This window comes from Pelmatolapia mariae, linkage group LG23 (assembly GCF_036321145.2).
Source record: "Pelmatolapia mariae isolate MD_Pm_ZW linkage group LG23, Pm_UMD_F_2, whole genome shotgun sequence".
NCBI lineage: Eukaryota > Metazoa > Chordata > Actinopteri > Cichliformes > Cichlidae > Pelmatolapia > Pelmatolapia mariae.
Genome location: NC_086246.1, coordinates 46,574,356 through 46,599,425, shown reverse-complemented (window position 1 = coordinate 46,599,425; position 25,070 = coordinate 46,574,356). Strand labels below are relative to the sequence as shown.

The following is a 25,070-nucleotide window of genomic DNA, read 5'->3' as shown; positions in this document are numbered from 1 at the left end:
AAACATTTATCCTTTCAAAAACGTTTAATATAGCCAGTTTAGAGTTAGTTATTATAAAGAGAAACAATCAAAAACAATGTCATCAGTTTCTGTCATGATCAGGTCGTCTCTATGGCTACGAAGGAAAGACCCAAATAGCCGAGTTTCTGTTGGTGAATGAAATAAACCAAGCAAGCTTGCAATATTACAGGCTGTGTCTGACATCACTCCAGATTTAGCTTAGAATTAGCTTCATCATTTTGCCCTTTTTAAACATGAATGAAGAGATACAACTTGCTGATAAAAATCTCACCCCACACCCATAAACACAAAGTCTTAGTCCACATGAAGCCACAGTCTCTGGTGTTAGTGGCCTTTGCAGTCAAGGAGAAGATAACTTTTGCCATGATTCATCCATGTTACATTATTTTGCCACCATCAGAATTTTAGAGCAATGATAGAAATAAACGTGACACTGCCAATTTCTTTTGTTTGTTTGTTTTTGTTTTATTTTAAGCCTCTTTAGGGAAACCGAGTAGTGGAACTGAAGTCGTATACTCGTCCCAATCAACAGCTTTTAGTTTAATTAGGGCCCTTTTTCTGTGGATGACATTTTCTTTTTGCAACATCAAGAAGAGGCTTAATCACAAATACAGCGTGTTGAACAAAGCCAGGAGAGACTAGTTAATGAGATACAGACATGTACAGATGAAAGGAAGGACAGAGAAATCCAGATGGTGATTTTTCTTTAGATGACCGGCTCAGTCTGGAAAAGCAAATACTTCAAATCGAAGAGCTCAAATGACCTACACAGTGGGAAAACTCATTGTGATCGATGAGCAGCCATATAAGAGGCACGCTACACTAAAACTACCAAACGTCACACTTTAGAGTCTTTCCAAACAATTATGAAAGCACTGAAATAATATGAAGTCCGCAACTGAAGTTAAGTAGTTAAAAGTCCATACCATAAGAATATGGACAAGTTTGAGTTTGCACACCACATTTAACGTTTAACCGTAATGGCCACACATGCTCAGTCATTAGCCACATATAAGCCTTTTTTGTGTATATCTAACTGCTCTGACACATTAGGGATGGAGCTGTCTTATGGTTATCCAAGCTCCTGATCATCGATGTTTCTGATGGATTAAGAGAATGTAGAATAAATATATCAATATTTAAAAATTTACACTGATGTAGCCCCTAATCTATCCATTTACACGTGACAGTAATCATTTCAGGTGCAGTCAATAACTAATCAAAGCCACTTGTGATCAACATCTCACAAGCTGAGAGAGATACATGTACATCTACACGCCATATGCCATTCTGATTGACCGCTGCTTTTTCCTCTTGACTCTGCGAGGCTATTGCTGGGTTTTAAAGCAGATACTTGGCAGCGATAAATCCCTCAACTCCGCTCTTCAGCAAGGCTATGAATTTTGATGTGTCTTTGTGTGTGGCAGACAGAAGAGCAGAGTGGAGAGCGAAAAAGCGTGGGGTTAGAGTGATTAACCAGTGCGTTGATGGGGATTTAGTGAGGATCGTGGTTAGTGATGGGTGGCCTATCTCTCTGTACGCTCTGACTAACCACTGATCCCCAAGAGGGTTCAGCTCAGCTCAGCTCAGCTCAGCAGCCCAAAGCATTTTCATTAAGGATGGATTGAGTCTATCTCAACATTCCCCCAACACACACCTTCAGAAACACTTCATCAAATGTAGTGTTTTGCTTAGTGATTAGCCTCTCCCAGGCTATGAGAGAGTGAGACTGATTCCTCTGTTTAAAAACCCCTTCAGTCAAACCTGCCCTACTCTAATATACCCTTAATGAAGTAGGCCTTTTCTACTACGAGGACACAAATACTAGATTGCTTTTCAAATGGAAGCGAAAGAGCAAGGGATGGGATTGTCGGATAGATGGAAGAGGGGACGGTGTAATTGTGCACATATGCTACTGTGTAATGAAACCGTGAAAAGCAGCTTGTTTTGGCCTGTCATCTCGGATGTTTGTGACAAAACAGGACAAACACAGAACAGATCAAATAGCTTCTGCTTTCGTGCAACATCTTTGCACATATCCAGCTTCTCCAAAGCCATTTTAACCACAGCACAGTTGGCAGGCTAAATCAAGCTCACCCAGAATAAAACAAAATACAGTGGAAATGAATACTATTCTGCCCTCATGCTGTTTAGAGCACAGTGGTACAGTACTGTGTGTGAACACCAGAGAGACATCAGCCATATTGTGCTGGCTTAGGAGAGGAGATCAGCTGGGAAACAGGCAAAATGCCAAGCTTCTCTTTAGATTTTTTTCTACATCTCTGTTTATTTCACACTCTCTCATTCCCTTTCTTTTATCCCCCCAAATCACATTCGCTTATTTTTCTCTTTCTTCCCGCACAGCCTTTTTTCGTCCAACTTTCTCTTGTGTTCCACGCTGCTTTTTAAGACCATGTCCTTCATTTTGTGGCCCTGCTATCATCTTTTTCACCCTCCCTCTGTGTGTGCCTGGTGATCTGAACCCCCAGAACATCTTGCTGTGTCCTCACAGTCTAATAAGGCTGTAATCCACACAAGCTGTCCGTTGATACAAGCATCCTTAAAAGGACAAAAGCTGAAAAACAAGGGGGAAAGTGGACAGCTAAAAATAAAGCCTCAGCTGTCGGGGTGAAAATTTGATGATGGTTTTGATAACTAATATCAGTGTCGCTATCAAGCCACATCCACGGTACATACATTAAATATCACCATCATCATCATCAATGACTATTTTTTTTAGAAAGAAATGTAATTTTACGGTTTATGGAAAGTAAGGCATAGATTATCGTCATGCCTTCTGCACACACTAATCATTTACTCAGTTACTCTTTGCACACTGTGTCTAACATGTTTTGTTCATGCTGATATTCCAATTGTTCAAGTTTCAAGAAATACTCAGTAAAAGTCTTGAGCCACTTTTTATTTCTTTATACTTTGGTAGGAAAATGTGAAATCTCTCGAGCAATATGTCAAAATGTGCAAAAATACAGTGTATAACAAAATGCACTCTCCTAATAAATCTTGTTTGAAATGTAATGCTCAGTAATAGTTCTACAGGCTTTGCCTTTTGTTCCGTTCTCTGTCAAGATGATCCCACGCTGCTTTGATAATTGTTGTGGTCTGGGCTCTGGGGAGGCCAATCCATGTTTGATAGTGTTCCACTATGCATTTTTCTTTTTCATCAAGGTTTGCTGTTACTGCATTGGCAGTGTGTTTGGGATCATTGTCATGCTGAAAAATAAAGCCGTTGCCAATCAGACGCTTTCCAGATGGTACTGCATGGTGGACAAGGAACGATCCCTAACACGACTGACTGAAATGCAGCTGCAAACCACGACAGAGCCCCTAGTGTGTTTTACAGATGGCTATAGAGACTCATTGTTTTATCTCTCTCTGACCTCCTCCAGACAGATTAACGATTATTTAAACCAAATTTAAAATTTGGATTCATCCCTATAAGACCTCTTGCCACTGAATATTCATCCAGTTCTTGGCATACCTCAGGGTTTTTGCTCTGTTTCCATTCCTTAAGAATGGCTTTTTAACAGCCACACATCCACCGAGACCATTTCTGATAAGGCTTCAGCATATGGATCAACTGTAGTGCCAGATACATCTCTCGTATAGATAGTTATTTTCAGGCTTACCGCGTTGTCTATTGACCTCCACTTGTCCAGGCCCAAAAGCCCGTTGGGAAACACCTTGTTAGTGTAAAGATACTGTTTATGCTCATCAAATTGTGATACTTTTGACATGTTTCATAAATTCAGCTAAACAAATGGGAACACATTACATGCTTTTCCCAACAGGCTGCTAGTAACAAAGTGCTTAAAAGCATAATTTCATATTGGTTATTTGCCCAGTTGTCCGTTATGTGTAGACACATCACTGGTTCATCCCTTAATTTGGGTGCCTTTTTGTGGTTGAATGATTTATAGGTCACTGTTGAGCGGTTTAACAAAAAAAACAAAAACAAAACATTTCTCTATAAATGGTCAAGTATAAGGACTGGACTGAAAACGAGCCAATGGCCAAAGAAAAACTGAGGAGACCTTAAGAGAACCTGGGGAACTATTGGTCAAGACCACTTTAAAGAATTATGATGAAGTCTGGCTTCTTGGAAACAAAATATAAAGAGAGGAAATAATTAGAGATGAAAATATTACTAGGTCTCCATTACCTCTATTATAGATGACTGAAATACAGGGGGGGACCGAGCTTTTGCTGTTGTGGCCCCCAAAATATGGAATAAACTGCCCCTCCATATTAGGTTGGCCCCAACACTTGAAATGTTTAAATCACTTTTAAAAACGCACTTTTTTTCAAAGGCTTTTTAGGAGTAGTACCAGAGTGAGTTTGTAGTCAGTTTTTAGTCAGCTGTTGCTCTTAATCTTTTTTATTTTGTTAATTTTATTCATTGTATATTTTATTGTCTATTTTACTCATGTTTTAATATTTAATATATATACCGATTTATTTTTATCATTTTAATTTATGTATTTATTTTAATGTTATTTATATTTATTTCTTTGTCTGCTTAGTGTATGGTTTTTAACTTTTATCTGTTTTATTATTGGAAAGCACTCTGGTCAACTTTGTTGTTTTAAAGTGCTATATAAATAAAGTTGGGTTGGATTGGATTGGTTTTACTGGCATTAAACCTAAAACTAAATGACGTATATTTAAAGTTGTGTCTCATGAGATCTCTATAGATATCATTCTACATAAGCGGACTGAATTATGTGTGCAACAGACCAGCAGCACGGCATCAGTGATCTCTGATTACCCTATGCATCCATCTATACAATGTATAAGTTTGTGGTAACCAGTTTTATCTAGCTTTCCCCAAATTAACAATGAACGCTAATCCAAATGTAAAAAATGTAGGCCAGGTGAATAAAGTTCCTGATTATATTAGTGTTTTAAATTTCCCCCAGCCCAGTAACAAAAGAGAAGTTATGAGAAATAAAGTATCTCCCTTGATAGAATTAATAATATCCTTCTCTGTTTGTGTTCCTTTGTCATGTTATCTTAAGCAAAGAAAACTCAAACCTGAAAAAAGCGACTCTTCCATGAAGCAGAAATGACATCAGTGATAAAGGACAGGCCGTCATTTGTAACATCAGTACCTCATATCACTTGCACAGCCCAAATTAAAAGGGATAAGAATATGAAGCTTCAAAGAAAAACACAAGTTTTTCAGAGTATATTAAAAATGTTCCTGTGAGACCCAAAAGAGTCCAAAAGGTTACTTACATCTCTGGCTTTGCCATGGAAGGCCTCTTGAGATGCTGCCTCCAAAGACCCAATAAAGAACATTGGATGGGTCTCTCCATATCTACAGGACGCACACACACACACGACTCTTATTTAAAACATTGTTACTATCCAGTTTTCTCAGGTTTCAAAGCCATTTTAAAACGAGCATAATAACAGCTCACCTCGAAGAAAATTCAGAAGTAAAGTGAATTAAGGCATCAGTTTCATTTTCGCTATTCTCTGGCACTGCAAAAGGGACAAAAATAATTATATGGTCAGGCTTTACATGCTGTATCTGGAGGTTAATACTACAGTGGCAGCTATAACTGAGTTCTACAAGTGGTTCACATTACGTACTCATAGGTGATTTCCTACAGCTCGAGGAGCCCACTCCAAACATCTCTGAATCGTCCACACCAAATTCTGATGCGTCTTCATAATCATCACCCTCACTGTCGCTGATCATATGGACATCCGCACACTGTAAATAAGAAGCATTTCATGAGCATGTCTGATGCTTGAAAGTTGCCCAGGGGATGAAATGCATAACTCAGAAGCGTGCAGTGGCATACGTAGGTCAATTTACCTCTTCTGTGGGTTCCTGGGCATTAGCTGGCGAGGACCTTCGACAAACACTCAGGTGATGGCAGGGATAGCTGATTCCAGAGAGTGCTAGTGTCATCTAAAAAAACAAAGGAAAAAGAACAAAAGAGTGAAGCCAACAATATAAGAATGACTGCCGACCGTGTGCGTTTACTCAACACAATATAATAATACCATCAAGTTTAAGTATGTGATGGTATCTACTGCTTATGACTTGCCTAAAACTGATGCCTAAACCAAAACAAGGCAAACTTCACCACTGATTCTGTAGTTGTGCCTTACATTTGTTTGCCTTTTTACCTAGGCAGAAGAAGCATAACCTGTATCATGACATACTTTGTATTTTCAAACAAAGGCTTGATCATCTCTCTAATGAGGCGTGACCACAATGAGGTTTCTGTACACCTGCAGGATCCATAAGTGCAGTAGTGGTCTATAGTAGAAGGTAACCTGACTAATTAGCTCCCAAATCCAAAACCAGGACTGGAAATGTCAGCATTCAGCAGGGACTCATTACAGCTGGCGTCTCCTGGCTCAGACCCCAAGGGATATCAGCAATAGAGACAAGGCTGTTGCAGAATGAAACTAAAGTTGTCTTGCTTTTAGATCTTAGATCTTCCAATCTGAATATACTGAGACTTAATAATAAAACAACATTATATTCAGTGGCACCTGAACTGAAAGCACACATGCAAATACTGTTCTGGTAGAGAGAACAACAGCACTGAGGCAGGGTAGGTAAGCTTGGTGTGATAAGAGCCAGAGGAGCTGCTCATCCCCTGCAGAGGTCCTCTTATCTGCTCCATTGTCGAGTGCTGAGACACACAAAGAGCAGCTGGACATGGCTGAATCAAGAGACGATTACACGCAACGCCAATTGAGTCTGAAAAGAGCTACACGGGCTGAATGGAGTTTTCCTCTCTGCGTCTCTCCTAAAATAAAAGTACTTCCTCGTGCTGGTGTCAGCTCTCTAGAGCAGGAGAGAGCAGTGTAACCAGTAGACCTTATCACAAACACGGACTTATAAGTGTATCTCTGTTTGCCTGGCACTGATAAGAACTGTGCCGTCACGTCACACTTAATTATCTTTTGACTGTTAGAAAGTAAGTGCGCTGCACACAAAAGAACCAAATATTTATACAAAATTATTTGCACAGTTGTGAACTAGTTGAGTCAGTGTAGGCGCTGCTGGGGTTGGGCAGTATTGCGATACTCATCCTGAGATTAGTTTGAACATTTTAATTGCTTTTTATGCTGCGGTTTTGTATTTTACGTAGACTCCACAGTGCTTCGCCATATAACAAATCAACAAAAGGGCTTTTTTGTTGGCATTTACACAAAATAACCAAATTATTTTCTACAACAAAGAACAAGGTAGAAATTATATTTGCATAGATACTGATCAAGAAATCATGAGAAGCTGTGTCCATATTCCCCAAATCTAACACAACTATACTCTTTGTCTCTTTGCAATCACATTTACAACATATACAGAAATAAAACGATAGTATTTATTTACATATTGGGTTTTTTTTCTCCTAAAAGAGCAAGTGAACTCAGTCTCACTCTTGGGAGCTGAAAAAACATTTATTGCACCATTTCAAATAGTTGACAGAGGATATACTAAAACTGGCTATAATATTGGCGTTTCAAATTCCCACCAGTCGAGCAACGATTGACTGAAGGGATATTTCACCGAGTATCTCCCCTGACAGTATGAGAAAGAATAACATCTTGATGAGTATTCCTCCTCAGTGTTGTCTTAAGCGCAGAAATCTGCTCCAAAAAGCAGTGGCTAGACTCTCAAGCAATATTGAAACAAAACAAACCAAGAATGACATCACCTCTAAAGGGACAAATCCACCGTGGAGCTATGTTTGCAAGAGCACATCATATAACACTAACTAAAAAGGCTAAATGTTTTGGGGCAAAAATATCTGACTGTCCTTTTCTTTGTGAATTTATGTTTTTTTGTCTACGGGGTCATGAACAGATGAATGTTCCCAGACAAAAGGAAAACCAAACAGCCAAGCACATACAGACAAGAGAAGAGACCGAATGTACTTCTTGCACATTACCAATTAGTAGCAAGTGTACTATTGTCAATAAAAAGCACACAAGTGTCACAGCAAGGACAGCTGATCCAGCCAACGTTCACATAAGGAACACCTACGAAGAACACTTAACTGAATTGCCTCGTCTGTGCTCAAGTAACTCAACTCTAACTTATTTACTTCTTTTATTTTATTAGATCAATCAGTCATTCTAATCAGAAACCAGAACATCACAAAAGAATTTACTGAAAAAGTGGGAAAAAAATTAAGCGATGTAGAAACACAATTTGCTTTTTCAAAACCAGCAACGCACTTAATGAAAAGCTACGACCACTGAAGACATTATGGGTGCCAGGTCTGTGAGCTGAATTAACACTGACGTTATTGAGCTTAAGATGCACAGGATCTGAACTTTAAGGACGTGAAGGAATGGCCCCGTCTCTTCGCTGCCTATGAGTGGCAATCAAACGTGAGAATTTTAACACAGACTGGCGAGCAGATCCCCATAAACCCTTTACCCCCGCCACTCACAATGAGAGGGTTTTGTCTGAGCACCTAATAAGTGTATAAATAAAGTTGATCACTTCCCCTGTCAAAGACAGCCTGGAGGGTTTGGGCTGACATGGATGCAACCAGGGGAGGTGAAAAGGGGGGAAAAGGAGAAAAAAAGAGAGAGATGAGTGCCTCTCAGTCCTCTTCCTCACATTGACCCGATGGCTTCTCCCGATGTTGAGGTACACAAGTGCAGCTTGACGGCTCAGTGGTGAAACGTGGAAACAAGGTTGAAGCGCCGCAGGGCACAGGGTCTGAGGGGATGAGGTTAACCCCCAAAATGACCCTCTCCCACATCTCCACACAAAAGGAACTGGCTCCTCTTTTTTGGATTCTTTTAATTAACACTTTCATTGAGGCTCTAAGCATTCAGGCGCCGATACAGGGGAAGAATTTTCTCTTTCCCTCACCCCCCCTCCCCCCTCCTTTGCTTTCCCAGTCAAACTTTTTTTTTGTCCCTCTACTCTATCCTCCTTTTCCTCCCTTTCTCTCCCTTCATTCTTTCTGTGTTTCATTTTTTTTTCTTTTCCAGTGTAGGCAGTGTTTGGATTAGGTGTCTGGCTGTGAGTATGAGATAATTACCACTGACAGCTGCACTGAAGGCAACCAAAACCTCATCATACCACCTTACTCTACTATGTCATTTTTAGAGCAAGAGAAGAACAGAGAAAGAAAGAAGAGAGGAAGTTTAAAGGGAAAGGAGATAGAAGACTTAAACTCCACCTTTAAGATTTATTAAGATATTTAATAAATGACATTGTTTCCAGGCTGAGATGCAATAGGAAGGTATACAGTGTGACCAAGCTCAGGAAAAAAGGATCCTATTCTTCAAATAAAAGGTTCAGTGAGATGGGAGCGTAACACCAAGAAATAAAAAGAAAACAGATACAGACAGACTAAGTCAGCACTGAATTTCACCTGAAGGAGGCCAATTTCATGAGGAAGGGGGGGTGGCTCTGCCTGACTTTACTGCTGAGCCCTGATGCTATGGAAACCACAAGCTGTCCCCCGGCCCGTCAATAACTGGTTTCATAGGCCCCAATCAGGTAGACGAAGATTCCAGTAATGCCAGCTGGGAAATGGAGGGAGGTGCTGCCCTACAAGCCACGGCACCTCAGAGGCTCTGTGGCATTAATACATTAGCAAACACCATGAAACACTGCATAAATGTCAGCAATTACTGGCTAGAAGAAAGGGCGGGCGGTGGTGGAGGGGTGCAGAGATGGGGGGGACGTAATAAGGATGTCCCACTGGCTGTCAATCACTCCAACAGGTACGGGAGGAAGGACTGCCAATCAAAGCTGCTCCAATGAGATGAAGCCTGTCCAGAGACTCTCTGTGCTGAAATGCTAAGGGCAAAGTCTCAGAGAAGGCGAGGACAGAGGTTCAACCGTTATATTTGCAATAGCAAAGCAAGTTAATTTCCATCATCAGTATTATATTCAGAACAGCTTTGTCAATGCCACACAAGCGAGAAAAAAACTGAAAGGCAGTACGACCATAATATTTCCAAATGATGCCAGAGTAAGCGTTTTGCTCTACTTGGAGAAAATTATTTTTTATCAAATTTAAACTATAGCAAAGTCCAACATACTTTTTCTCTGACTGAGAACTTTTTCCAGTTCTGTCAAGACGTCTGTGATGCAGTAAACCCAAAGAAAATTCAAACAAATGCTAAAATAAACAGTCACAAAAACCATTTGTTTTGCCCACATGGATCTCTACTACTAGTAAATATTACAAACTGGATTCTAATGAATCTATAAGAACATTGTAATCATGGCACCCAAAACAATGTTCAAGAAACAAACATTTAAATTGCTCATCATGAACAGCTGCACATTTGTCAACCAAATGTGCTCTGGGTAAATGTCACACTGGGGACATTAAATTATTTATGGAATATTAAGAAGCGATACAGAAGACTGGGAAAATGTTTTATATGCTTTGAATAGCAATGTGTTCACATTAGCAGTCGTGTTTGATGGTGAATTTGAATTAGACTTAGGAATAAAATGTACAGCAGTTAAAGCAATGTGACTTTTACTACCTGATCTATCCATCTATCTATATATACATATATATATAGACAGACAGACAGAGATATTTATTTATTTATATATAGATATTTATTTATAGATATATTACTGCTACTATGTCCCATTTACTACTACATTTAATACTGAATTCCTTTATTCTAAGAACCCATAGCAAGAACAATAACAATAGACTGAATAAACTAATCTGCGATTCATTGCCATGAAACCATTATGCATCCTGATCCAATTTCCGATGACCATCAGACCTTGAATTTCAATGAAACGTGCTGAGTGAACAATATCAGGGGCTGACACATCACGTAACCACTAGTTTTCTGGAAAGGTGAGAATTTCTTTCTAACAAACCATCTCCTATACTCCAACAATACATGACATAATTACACTAACATTACACCAACTCAAATAACTTTCTCACAGCACAAGAATAACTGAGAGAAGAAACTGATATTCTGAGCAGTTGATCAGCTAGATGAACTATGATATATATATATATATATATATATATATATATATATATATATATATATATATATATATATATATATATATATATATATATATATATATATATATATAAAAACAAAAATGTGCTCTACATGACTATGAAAGCAACTATACAGCTAAAGCAAAGGCAATTTCCCCAACACTGTCACAGTCAGCGTGTGAACTCCTGCTAATCCAATTACAAATTTTCTGTATCAGTACTAAATATGTTATACCTTTTCTTAAACAATGTATAATTATTTTAGTACTTCAATCAACAGTTTATTTAAATAAAATAAAATTTGCAATATTTGGAAAAAAACAAACAAACAAAAGACAAAAAAACAAGTAAAAAGTACTAATAATTTGACCAAGAATTCAAATGAAAAATATACATTTTCAAAGCCACAGGAAATGTCTTTTCTAAAGACACAGTTCGGTTGGATCAGTATTGGGGTTCGATAGCTCAAGACACAGTGTGTACAACACGAAAGGCAAATTTGCAAATACACAAATGCAAATATGCACACACAAATATAACTGCACAGGTGAACGCATTGGTATCGCACAAGACAGAAGAGTTGAGTAGCAATCGATTCCACCGCAAGCAGGATAGTGCGTGGAGCTAAATGCAATCTTGGGTCTCTGACTGCCATCTTTATTGGCCCAAGCCCCGGGAGATGAGACTGGGCTAATGAGCTAGACACTAACACTGGCTCCCTACCCGACTGCTAGGCCAGCCAAGCCCTTGGCTTTCTCTGTTAATACCTTCAGACGTTTCAATAAGAGGGCTATAGCTAATGCAGAGGCCATTATTGCACTTCTGTCTCTTCTCTATACTTTTTAATATCGCTTCATCCAAGGAAACACAGACACTGCGGATGTGTGCTAGTCAAAGGCTGACCGGGCCTATGATAATCTATTTGCAATCCCTGGCCGTTATATATACAGCTGAGTGTGACAAGCTGAGGCCTGCTGAAAACCAGAATACGGAGAACAAAAGTGCAAATATAAAAAACACAATTATCAAGTGTTTTTCTTACATATCTCACATTTAAACTGAAATTAGTAGGTACAGTTTAGTGGTTTGGAATTGACAAATGAGTGTGCATGGCTAGATGGTAGTAGTTAGGTCAATAGTGCATGAAATGCACTGATTACACTTTAAAATGTTCAGAGCCCGTCTAAGTATTTTCAAATGATTAATTGTTATGGAACATACCACGTGAGGAATCCTTACTGTGATGATTCCTGCATGTCATTTCCCTCTGCTCTTTCCCTATATTTCCCAACTTCTATCAATTTACCCAAGAAAATAATAATCTAATTTTAATAGATGTAAAACAGTGATTCCTTTATTTGTGGTCGGCTCAATATACAGTACATAGACAAATGTACATTTCCAGTAAGTTGTGAATTATTTGAAAGTTTGCTGGTATAAATTTGAAAACAAAGGCATAATTTCCCTCAAAACACTGATATGTTGCTTCTGTATTATTTTCAATGAGTTTTACAGTTTTAATTATTTATAAATTACTGCACTGTGTTTTTATTTACATTTTACAAAATGCCCTCCTTCCTTTTTTTAAAAAAACTTTGATTTTGGAAAATGTCAGCACTCTTCCTATTAGTGCATAATGTGGCTCCGACTCTGAAAAGTAAATAATTTGGTGGAATAATACCGAACATTTCCACTCAAGACTGAGGTCAGTCATTGCACCACATGTCCACAATGTGCTTTCAGATTTGCAGTAAGATTTGTATTTCCTTTGCAATCCCGGGCTGTTTACTGATCGCATAATTTCAAGTCTCCAAAGATAATGCTAACAATGGAAAATCTGCATTGTAGCCCTATGGTTTGTTTGGTGGTTACTGGATTTACAATTGGCTGCTCTGAGCTGTCATGGAACAGAATACAGCAAACAGTCTTGGGTAGTGTAAAACCGTAACCTTTTATCCTTTTTATGTAGGTTAATGGGTGTGTTGTATTTGCTTCCACTGTGAGTACTAAAAGCTTTACTTTGAGTCCAAAAAACAGTTCAGTCATTGTGTATCCACTTTGAGTAATATGACTAATAGGTAACAAATGTAACAGACTCTTCCCACATAACACTGCACAAAGTAACAAGTTTATCCATATGAATCACAAGTATGTATCGCTTTTACAGTTAATTCTTGCACAAGACACATATTATAATGCATGGAGAAAAAAAAACAATACACCAAACCAAACAATTACAAAGACCAAAATTAAAATTGTTAGCTGGAAGAATGTGTGCACAACAGATTCGCAATGTAGGCATGAAAACATCCCAAACAATTAGCATGGGAACACATATGCTGCCAAAGAAGGGGTGAGGCAAAAGGGGTCAGAGGTTCTTCGAGGTTCTGTATGAGGGCCGCCTCTGATCAGCTTGACTGTGTGTAGGGTGAATGGTTGGGAAGGGCAACCCTGAGACAAGAGAGGTCAGCGGGACCGAATGATGTGAGCTTTAATGTCCACAGACAGAGGACACAGAATGGGAACCATCTTTGACGTCTTAATTACCTTTAACAGCTTACTCTCATACTTCTGACAGCTGTTTTGGCGCAGATTAGAGATTGGAACAATTTTCTGTGCCTCGGGTACTCTAGCAAAACCAATGGACAGAAACTGGAAGGGTGTTTATTCTTTTTTTTTCTGAAAAGCACATAGATTTTGAACCATGTGACAGATTTGCAAAAGCGCAGTACGAGTGGATTTCTTGGAAAAAAAATAAATATATTTTAACATTTTTTTGCTTGCCTAGATTGACCTTAGACCAATCCTCAGAAAAATCATAAGGACTTTTGTTTATTTGACCATCACATCCAGCTGGAATCAACAGAAACGCCGCAAAATCATGAATCACATCTAAGCAATGTCTTGCTGTATCAAAATCAAACTTATTTCATGGACCAATGACACCATTTTGAGAAACCACAGACAATTTTAGGGCACTTGGGTAATGCATGTGTCAGCTTGCTGTTGCCTAATTTATGCCACTGTCATGAAGGACTTCCTCCCAAGATTTAAAATATGTTTTAAGACCAATTTGTGAGACTATGTCTCAAGTAATAGACTCATCTGCTGAAACCCAACTTAGGTTCCAGTCAGTCAAAAATGAGAACACTCTGGATTATTTAACTAAAAAAAACAAAACAAATAAACAGAAAAAAATGGCCACTGGGGAGCACTGCAATAAGCAAAAATGTATTTTTCACTATCACTGCTTACATGCTTGTATCACCATTGCATACCTTTACTGATTCAAACACCCACAGAAAATGTTCCCTGATGAATAGTTTGGCTGACTTCTTGCATTCCTGTGTGTGTGTGTGTGTGTGTGTGTGTGTGTGTGTGTGTGTGTGTGTGTGTGTGTGTCTGTCTTACAGAATCATCAGACGCTGATGCAGGCCATCCCTCCCACTGCTGATGCCGGACTGGGATGTTGGTCAAGTCTGAAATGTTTCTTTTCACCTGCAAACAGAGGAAATGATTGTATTTTATTCAATATTACTGTATACTCGCAATACACAAAACTCATGTAACATCCGTAATGACAACAGCATGCACTGCCTCTCTGACTCTACCCAAAGAGCTTTGATATTTCTCTTTATATTCTAGCCAGCAAGGGGGGGGGGGGTCAGTTTTAGCGTCAATATGATTGCCTCATTACATTGCATACAACGCTGTAAATTTTAGGAGCCATCCTCCACTCGGAAGAACAGAAGAGGCAGAGAATAAAGGGCTTCACAAGTCAAAGGAGAGAGAAGGACAGAAAAGAGACAGCCAGTGTTATCAGCATTCTTCAGATGCCACTGCTAATTCCCAGCGACAACAGCCCCACGCTCTGAAATGAACAGTATTTCTCTTCTCCCATTCATGTGCGGACGCTGTATCTGCATCACTTAATAACACTCCTTGCCTTTAAACAGTTAGCAGCCAGCAAGCGCCTGTCCCGTCAAGCGTTGCGTTACACCGGCTGCTGGGTTGTTGGTTTAAAGCCCTAACGCCAGCCTGATGTGCGCCAGTCAACCCTGATCAAAGCCCCGTCGGTGTCTGAACGCTGGCGGCCGTGAATTCTAGTGCGTTTGTTCTGCAGGATTCTGCCGTTCAGGCCCGCAGGGCTGAACACTGATGCTGAGAAAACTATCTATTGTGGAACTAAGATCCCTCCACACACACTGGGCAAATCCTGTCTTTGTAACAAGCACTGAGAAGAGATGGATCCTTGAGCATATTCAGGGCTGCTGGTCATGGAGGTGGAAACTTAAAGAACGCTACAAACACAAAGTCAAAGCCAATCTCGGGGAAAGCAGGAAAGCCTGTGCAGCACACTGAACTGTAAAGATTATGAAGGTAGACAATGCTCGGCTGCTTGTCACATAATACTACTTATTACCGCACTTTGCATTTATATGTAGTTTAAAAACTGTCTGGGAGCACAATCAGAATGACTCTTGTTATCTTTTATAAAAGAAATGCTCAAAAAAATTAAATAAAACAAAGTAAGGAACACTTTTGTCCCAAATATTAAAGTTGAAAATCTTTACTGGCATAAATGAGGTAAAAAAACAACAAAAACAAAACAACAAAAAAACTGTGGAAACACAAATCATCAACCCTCTTAAAATAAAAGCAAAAATCAAAGCTAAAATAGTTTTTGAGCAGAATTTTTTTTTCCTATACATTATCAGTCACAAACAGAAATTTTATTTCACTGTGGATGGGCAAAGCACAGCAAAGCAATTCAGAGTACAAACATGGAGGGAGAAGAATAAAAGAACAATAATAAATGAGTGGCACAGTCCATCCTTTGCCTTTCCGTCGTAAATCCCACACCACACGGCTCGGTGCCTATCCTTATGAAGAGAGGCTATGATCAGGACAGCAGGCTGGGGTCAAAGCGGGTGGCCAGTGTTATTACAGAGTGTAATATCTATGTTTGACCAGCCAGACTACAGGGATTTGACTGACCGGCTGGCCGGCCGATGAATAGAGGGGAAAAGGGAGGAAAGGAGAGGCATAAACACTAGTAATGAAGAGACTGCAGTCAGAGGTTAAAGCAGCATCAGAGAAACAACAAACTTACGCCCACCACAGAGAGAGTGAAGGTGAGAGGTGGAGGAGGAGAGTGGAGACAGACAGTGAAAGACACCTGGCAAAGGACAATCTGATCTCACCACCAAAAAAACAACAACAAAAAGTCCCCAAAACCCACCCACATCTACACAGCAAGCGTGTCCACCTGAAACTGCACTGTCAAAATCTGAAGGGAGTCACTCAATCTTTTCCTGACATATGAAATATTGTGAGAAACGCTGAAAGAAAACAAATTATTAATAAAATTAAGGACAGATAAGAACCCAAGACTAGCTTGACAGAATGCCTGGCCTTAACCCAGCTAGCTGAATTTCTTGTTGCAGCCCTCGGTTACAGAGCATTGTTACTGAGGGCTGCAATCCAATCACACATGGAGCAATACTGTCTAATGCTGCCCCCTGTCTACCACAACAGCCATCTGACTGATAAGTGAGACTGAAACAAACTAAAACAATTACGTTTAATAGTTGCCTCTCAGCAACACTTCCATAGCAAATTCCTACTTACAAATAATTCAGACTTGTTTGTCTCTAAACAAGGGGCCTACATTTGGAACGTCATTGCATGGGGTATTAAGCAAAACATGGCATTGGTGGTCGAACGATTCGGCGGCTTGTGAAAGGTATTGATCAACCTGACTTCTACACAGAGAAGATGAAATGTAAAGAAAATGCCTTTAAGGGAGCATAAAGGGATTTATATCAAAGTCTAACACAGTGCTGCAAATTGTGTGCGGCTGTTCATGTTGAGATGAGGCAAGGGTGTATGAGCCAGTTATACACAACATTAGCTAAACTGGCAGTGGTGCTGAGCTGCTGGGCAATATGCCTCACGGCAAAATTAATGATCCAATCATTGTAAATGCCAATTGCCTGTAATCCTTGCCTGGAAGCAAATCAAAGAAAAGGAAAGGTTTCCGTTAAACAGTCACAAGCTCCCTCTCTCTTTCTTCATCTCCCCTAAGCACCAGATGCCTTTCTTTCATTCCTTTTTCGATCCAACCCTCCTTTTCTCAGCTCTCTAGCCCCTGTCTGCATTCGGTTCCTATATGTCGCCCAGCTGCGGAGCAAAGATGGGGCCCATCCACAAGTCCTGGGGTGGGTGGGGTGGGGGGGCAGCAGACAAGGGAAATCCCCAGGACAACTGGTCTGGTCACGGACAACTCAGGACCCGGCAGCCATGCCTATTCTACCCTCTACTTCCCTGGCAAACATTTGCTCTCCAGCTTAGCTCAGAAGCTAGCCAGCAACTTACCCCCACAGCATAGTCTGGTAATGCCAATCAGAGTCTACACCGCCTTGAGCTCTAGAGATGGAGAAGAAAGAAAGTGGAAAGGGGACACTGGGAGAGAGATGGAGAATGAAGGAATAGAAAGGGAGGGGTAAGGGCAGTTCCCTGAGAGCCACAAGGCAAAGCCACAGTCTTTGGCAAAGACAAACAAGAAGACAAGACTCCATCCTTATTGATATGCACAAGCAGGGACCATCGGTTAGTCTTCAGTAAAGACAAAAGGGAGAATGGGGAAAGAAAGGTGCTCTGTAGTGGTGTCCATATGTGAGATTGGACACAGTATACCAGAAAAGAGTGTCAGTCGGGCTGAATATGTGTTGTTACCACTTTGTTGCGTCCCAAGATATTTCTGTTGACAGAACAGCATTTCTCTTCTTGCTGGTGTCTTTAATTATTCTTCTTATTGTATATTTTTTTTCAGTCTATTTCCTCATCTCTCCCACAGGCAAGCCATACTAAAGCAACTCCACTCCACAACTACTCTTTCACATTCACTCTGACTCCGAAAACGTTTCTGAGCCAGCCCTTACATGATGTATACACATGATATATTCAGGTTAAAGTTCTGGGTCTCATTTTCCCCGCAGGGGGCCTTGAGATGCCTAAAGACAAGCATTTGTAAGGAAAGGACCGCAACGTGGAGGCCTGTTTAAGCCCACATGGTCCCTTCTCTATCCCCCGTGGCCTCTTACAGCACCCCCACCAAGCCAACAGTCCTTTGCCTCCTTTCTGTGTCCACAGTTCCCCCCTCCCACACCACAGGGACCCCTCCCCAGTGTTTGTAATCCCAGCAGAAACACTTAAGGTTCACAGTGGGTGCTCATCAAAACCATCTGCCTGAGAAGAGAGTGAGAAAGAAAAAGGGGAGATGATGAAGGAGGAGAAAAAAATGAGAGCGCAAATGGAGAAGAGAGAGAAGTCCAGGGAGGCGAGCTGCCTCCAGTTCAGATGCCGGTTATACTAATCTGTTCAATTAACACCATTACAGGCCCTGCGTGCAGCCTGATTATTATTAGTGTAATCTTGAACTGCAACGAGGACCTAGGCCAGAACAGCAGTGGTTGCAGAGAACAAGGAAGAATAAACACCTTTCACTGTTGCTTTTGAGAAAACAGTTGGTCTGGATGTAAAACACAGAAAGCATTCAGCACATCTAAACTGACAAACAACTAGTCAAAGGCATGTAAAGAATCCACAGACATTAAACATCCTGATACACCGAGTTCAAATCGTTTAAATTGAGTTTAAATTACCTAAACTTTCAAGGAGGTACTGTAAGACAGAGTTGGAGTTCTTACTTCTAGCAGCTGGCTAGCAAACACTGACTAATAAATGTTTCCTGCTCAGGTCTCTCCCTGCAGGAGCAGAGCAGGACAGCACAGGGCAGCTGTGTATGGCTATATCCACTCTAATATGTTTTCATATTAAACAGAGTTTCTGCACCATTAATAAACAAACTGAAGCAATATCTGTCCATTCACCTAAAAATGCATTCTACATGCCCACTGACGTACACCTGGACAGTCTCTTGTAGAAAGTTGTAGCTTAATAAAATAAAAATAATAAAATAAAAAACAGTTTAGCTGTAGAACAGCTGAGAGCATAAACACCAGGCTCAGCAACACCTGTAATTTGTTTTCCTCGTTGAATTAACCACTGGTTGCCAAGACCAATGCCTTTGTTTTCTCCCAGAAAAGGGTCATGTGATGGGGTGTGATGACTCACGGAAGGACAGATAGTGACTGATGAGATTCAATCAGTCAGCAGTTGGATGTTGGTGCCTGCATGATCAATTCCGAGTCTTCTTTATAACTCGTCCTTACTAAAACTAAATCTTAGCTTAGTAGAGTTTTCAAAATACTTGACTTCAGGGGACCTAAAAGGACACAGTAGTGTGGTCAGATATATGCTTTAGTGTTGACAACACTGGGATGTGTACCACACAGTAATTAACACATAATGCACCAGCGCAAGCATAAATTTCGTCAGCCACTTTCATAGGTTACGTCGTAAGCTCTCTAAGATTGCCCGTGGCCTGAAGTCTAAATCTGGCCTTGCTGTGAATGCAGCCTAAAAGACATGTTTCTATATGCAGGCAAGTTCAGATTTCAACACAAGTAGGACCTAAAAACCGATACAGCAAGACACACTTACTCGTCTTCGCATTCAAGCAAGCATATACTTACATTCTCATGTTCCTTAACATCTAATCAATTTGCAGCTGTGATAGCAATACCAACGGATAAAGACATGCACTGGACTCACACTGGGTCCTAGATGAGTAACTATAAATATTTCATAGGCTGCAAAGGCTACTGTTTAGTTTCAGATGGAGTAAGCGAACACACTGTCTTTTTCCACTGCACCCACATGCCTAGATCAAACAATGTTCAGTCATTTAAACGGCTTTCTAGACTGCTGACACTGCAGCGAGAGAGAGAGAAAGGGAGGAAGGCGCAGAGATGGGGGAGTCCAGAAAAAACGAGGGGGCTGTACCAGAGCGCAGCTGTGAGAGTAATTATGTGCTCTGAAATGTGATCATTTGTGATGAATAATGAATCGATGGCTGAGATAGACTAGCAATGTTTGGCAAATGGAATGAAAGTTGTATTATGAGAAGCCAGAATAAGGCACAATAATATTATGCGAGTGCATGATGTGGGTGCATTACAGAGACATTGTGCGTATGTGTGCATAGAAAGTGACACTGTGATATCTAATGTGGTGTGTGTGTCCATACCTCCTGTATGGTTCTGGAGCCGGGAAAGTTGAGGTTGTAGTCCCTCTGAGCCTCACGGTGGCTAATGACCAGCAGGAAGTTTTGGTTTAATGAATCCTGAAGAGCACTAAACGAGAAGAGGGAACATTGTAAACGGTAAGAAATAGGGATAAATTCTATAAAGGAAATGAAAACACAGATTGATGCAGAGAGAAAACACCTAAACAAGGTGACAGAATAATGACACAAGAGAAAGAAGAGGGCAAAGACAAACATACATAATTGCTAACAGTGACTCGAGTTGAGTAAAGGGCAAGCTGAAACTTGTCAACTAGTGGTAGCCTGCTGGCCTGTGGGGAGGTGGGTGCTTCCTCAGGGGGTAAGTCGTTCTCTTTTCTGGTTATGTCTTAACAAGCCTGTCCAGAACTATGTTCAGCACAGCAGGCTCCAACAGCTATGACCACCTGCACATTAACAGCAGGGAGTCGATCAATCTGCCTTAACGCTAACAAAACTGGAGAAAAGGCCTACAGTACTTTCAGAACAAAAAAATTAATATAAATAAAAAGCAACATTTTGCTGTGGCATATCCTGAACTAGCTGAACATAGTCAAAAATCTGAAATAGCCTAAACCTAGTGCAGTTACAGTTACAATAACTGTATCTAGAAACCTGTTAATGTTGTTGTAGGCAGGTCATAAAGGATGTATTGACTGACTATGCTATAGTTATCTCCATTTGCATTCCCTTCAGCATGAAATTTTTTTCACCGACCTTAAAAGTGAAAAATAACAATAATACAAAGCTGAAACTGAATGTGAAAAAGTTTCAGAGTAATGTCTTGATGCATTCTCAATCATCCAGGAAAGTAAATCTCCAAAAAGTTGATTCTGTTCATCTGGATGTAGCGTTTTGTGGGAGAAACGTTTCGTCACTCATCCAAGTGACTTCTTCACCTGACCTCCCAGCCCATTGTTCCTTCAGTGGGCTGGTTTCAGTCATTATGCAAATGTACTGTTTATAGATTGGGGAAACCTGCAGTCAGCTGAGACTGAAGAAGTCACTTGGATGAGTGACGAAACGTTTCTCCCACAAAGCGCTACGTCCAGATGAACAGAATCAACTTTTTGGAGAGTTTCAGAGTAATTCTTCAAATAAGTCCAGCAGACATTTACCAAGAAACTTTCATATTAATCTGTGAAAGCGGTATTTACAGACAACCGCTGCTCTAAGATGTTGCCTCTGGACCGACACCCGTAGCTCACTGACTAACTTACAGCAGTGTCAGAGAAGAAGAGGTGGGGGAATCAACTTTTGGAAGCTTAATTTACAATAAGCTGTGAGGTTAAGTAGCGTTTTGAGCAAACGCTGGGTCTGTGAGGCTGAATAGCAATGGGAGGCTTAAAGGCCGAAACAGGCACTTAATCAGGGCTCAGAACCCAAGGAGAGGAGGAAGAGTTGAGAGAAAGAGAGGGATGGGGGAATTAATATGTAGCGCACACATTAATTATGCAATCACACCCTTAATCTGCGCAGATCTGGACGAGCTTATGTTAACAGAAGCTCAAATTTACTGTAATGACAGCATATTTACATTGACTAAAACTACGAAATCAATATGTAAATGTAATGTTTGTTGTAGCTAACTGGAGAAGATTGGAAATGTGTGAAGTGGGAAGGATGGATGCATATGTAATAGGCCCGAGCAGACGGATGAGAGTGATGTGTGTGCGTGTGTGTGAGAGAGAGGAGAGATGGAAGGGGTAGGGACATATAAATAAGGATCTAGCTAATATCACGATTATGTTTGGACACAGTCCCGAGCTGCTGCTGGCAGGCGGCTAGACTCCTAAATAGGCAGAGATAGAGGGTAAACTGAGTGGAAGTGTTACTCTGTCCTTCCAAGCAAAGAAGGAACATCTTATCAGTCATTTATGGCAGGCCGATGAGCCATTTGGTGTGTGCGTGGGTGGAGGTTCTGTTTGAGATTTACTTTGAAAAATCTATCACTCATCATGCTCTATAGTACAAATATAGCTACTTAAAATATCAAATGCATTCAGAGCGGAAACAAACTGCCATTCATGATGAGTCATCTCCTTGTCATTTCCCATCTGTCTAAGGAAGGCCTGCTGGTCCACATATAAACAGAACAACCATGTTTCAAATCTAACCCTTTGTCTGGACCGCTTTCACCACCTGTGTTTTCAAAGCGGCTGTCTTCTCAGGGAAGCAGGCCCTTCAAGCAGTGCAGGGTTGAAATGTGGATGTCGCAGTGTTTGCTTCTGCCTTCAGAGGTCCCTTTCTCACTCAACACACACACACACTCGTTGACATCTAGGTCGGCCTGGAACATCTCCGGAGGCACTTGACATGGCATAAGGGTGCCGTGAGGAAAATGTCATTTAACTTTATGGACAGCAAAAATGGAGCGTTCTGCAGGGGGAGAAGAGCAGGCTAAACAGATTGGTTTCATTCTGAGGTAAGCCCGTCGCCTAAGCTGCGAGTCCCCGCGGCACAGAGCAGACTCTAGACCTTATTAAACTAGCACTGCCAGACACAGAGACGCACACGCACGCACACATGCACACAATGTGCCTACAAAACACCAATACCCATACACGCATACGCTGTCCCATAAACATTCACCAAAACTGCTCACTGGTATTTACCAACTAACCATAACGCGTGTTTCAGCTGCTGCTTTAAATGCTTGAAATGCTTGAAAAACACACTAACCAGCAGAATACATGCCAGCTCATCTTATGCCCCTAACAGGTACAAAGGAGATTCTGAGGCGCACACGAGGGTCTGCTTACCTCCTCCATATTTTGCATCCACAACAAAGCAGAAAAATGTGAAACCATTCAGGTTCTGCTCTATTTTGATCTGCCATTGTTTCCAAAAGGTTATTAGTGTGCTTCTCGCACAATCCTTCGCATCACTGCTTTAGCTGACCAGTTAGCTATCTCCCTGAAGTATCTGTGCATCTGCGACTGGACAGCTGACACGCGGAGGTGAAGCGTAAGCCGACAGGCAAAGCTCAATAAAACAAGAATACATAAAAAACTCATGAATCGCTTTTTTAATTTCAAACTTCTTTCCAGAGTTCAAATTAAAATAACCTTTCCTCGGCAAACACGTGCCTGCTCAGAGCTGGAGCAGAGAATAAACAATAAAGGAAACAGGCTCCATTGAAATATTCATCAGCCCTTCATCATTTATGCAAGAGATTAGCTCCTCCTTAACACCATCTTGTATTCACATGCGGTCATCAACATGGCCACAGAAAAACTTCAGACCATTACTAACTGCACATCACTTCACTAACTAAATAACTATCTAAATGAATTGGTTCTCAAAGGAATACCTTCCGAAGCCTCGAGATTTATTTCTAATCAAACAAGACAACCAAAAGGAGTTTGCTCAGCGGGATCATAATGACAGTGCAGCACTATTTAATCAGTCGGTTTTGGTGGAGGTCTGTGTACAGCATGAGCCAAGCTCTACAAAGTAATTGCTTTGGATATTACCATTTACGGGAGATTTGAATTTTTACTATGAGCACTGAGAAATTACATTTGGGTGGATAACTGTCTTTTCAGATTAAAAAAAAAAAAAAATACAAACTAGCAAATATAGTTCGGGAGACAGTGAGAGGTTCATTACTCTCATTCAAAATGTGTGTTTCAAGCCATTTTATTTAGATGGTAGTGGTTCCTTTTTGCTTTTTGTTTGGAAAAAATCATTAGCAGCTAGAAGAAAACTTTCACTAAGAGATGTTTTTCCCTGCTTTCATAACTATACTATTAACCCTTGTGTTGTCCTTGGGTCATTTTTGTCCTCTACAGAAATCTTTTGCTATCAAAAATATGTTTTTTATTCATCAAATGGTCTGAAAATAACAGAAGTTATTCATTACTATACTATGCATGATTGGAATAAGTTTTAAGTAATTTGATTTATTTATGGGGTTTTTATTGGATTTTATAACACCTGTGGTCCTCGTGGACAAAAATGACCCCAAAGTACAAAGTGTTGCAAAAGGCCGTATTTTCACAACATACTGCTTTCAAACATCTTTGATCTTGGATCACTGATGTGTGGGGTCAAGCACTGGTCATAACAACCACAACAACAACAACAACAGGCAACACAATGAGGAGGCAGGTGCTCTATATTCACTGAAATTTTATTTATACAGCGCCAAATCAAAACAACAGTCGCATCAAAGTGATTCGTATTGTAAGGTAGACCCTACAATAATACATACACAGAAAGTATGTTCACAAGCCTCCATTGCACTAGAGATTTGCATACTTTGATGAGCATACTTTTTTTTACCATGTTGTGCAAAGCAATGACCAGTAGGACAAAGCACACATTGTCCTCTAGTATAATGAGGAGGGAGAATCAATGTTCAGGAAGATCCAGGGTTAGAAGATACAGAAAATATTGTCAATATTTAGAGCACATGCTACCCTTTCTCTGAAAAAGCTCATCACCCACCTGCAGAAGTGGAAGAAGGCTATGAAGTGAAGAAAAGTGATGAAGAATCTGAACTATATTCAAGTAGGTTCTCAGGCATCCAGGACATGGTAGTCTGAGGAGCTTGGAAAGAAAGTGACTGGGCTTCTTGAAGTTTCTTGAGTTTTCAGAATGTGAAACTGAAATAGAAGATGTGTCAGAGGACTACACATCTTCCATTTCAATTATGATGAAGACAAAGAATCAAGCAGGAAAGAGGAGTCAGCTGAGACAGAGGAATATTTGCAGTAATGTGAGGAAACATTGATCTGGTCTTCTATCCTTCCCAGTGTCAGACGATGCATGACTCTCTCATGTGCCACAGAGAAAAATATTCTATCACAGTCCAAGCACATGTGCCAGGTCCCATACTCCTT

At 40.4% G+C, this 25,070-nt stretch overlaps 1 protein-coding gene across 1 annotated transcript in view; it reads right to left on the bottom strand.

Moving 5' to 3' along the window:
* The window catches only part of faf1 (Fas (TNFRSF6) associated factor 1), a 64,462-nt gene that overhangs the window by 24,815 nt on the left and 14,577 nt on the right, over positions 1–25,070 (bottom strand). The window contains exons 7-12 of the mRNA XM_063467113.1: positions 20,188–20,293; positions 14,445–14,531; positions 5,867–5,962; positions 5,638–5,761; positions 5,463–5,526; positions 5,278–5,359 (exon numbers count right to left, since the gene is read on the bottom strand). Of these exons, the coding sequence (XP_063323183.1) occupies positions 5,278–5,359; positions 5,463–5,526; positions 5,638–5,761; positions 5,867–5,962; positions 14,445–14,531; positions 20,188–20,293 (559 nt within the window). The remainder of the gene's footprint in view (positions 1–5,277; positions 5,360–5,462; positions 5,527–5,637; positions 5,762–5,866; positions 5,963–14,444; positions 14,532–20,187; positions 20,294–25,070) is intronic.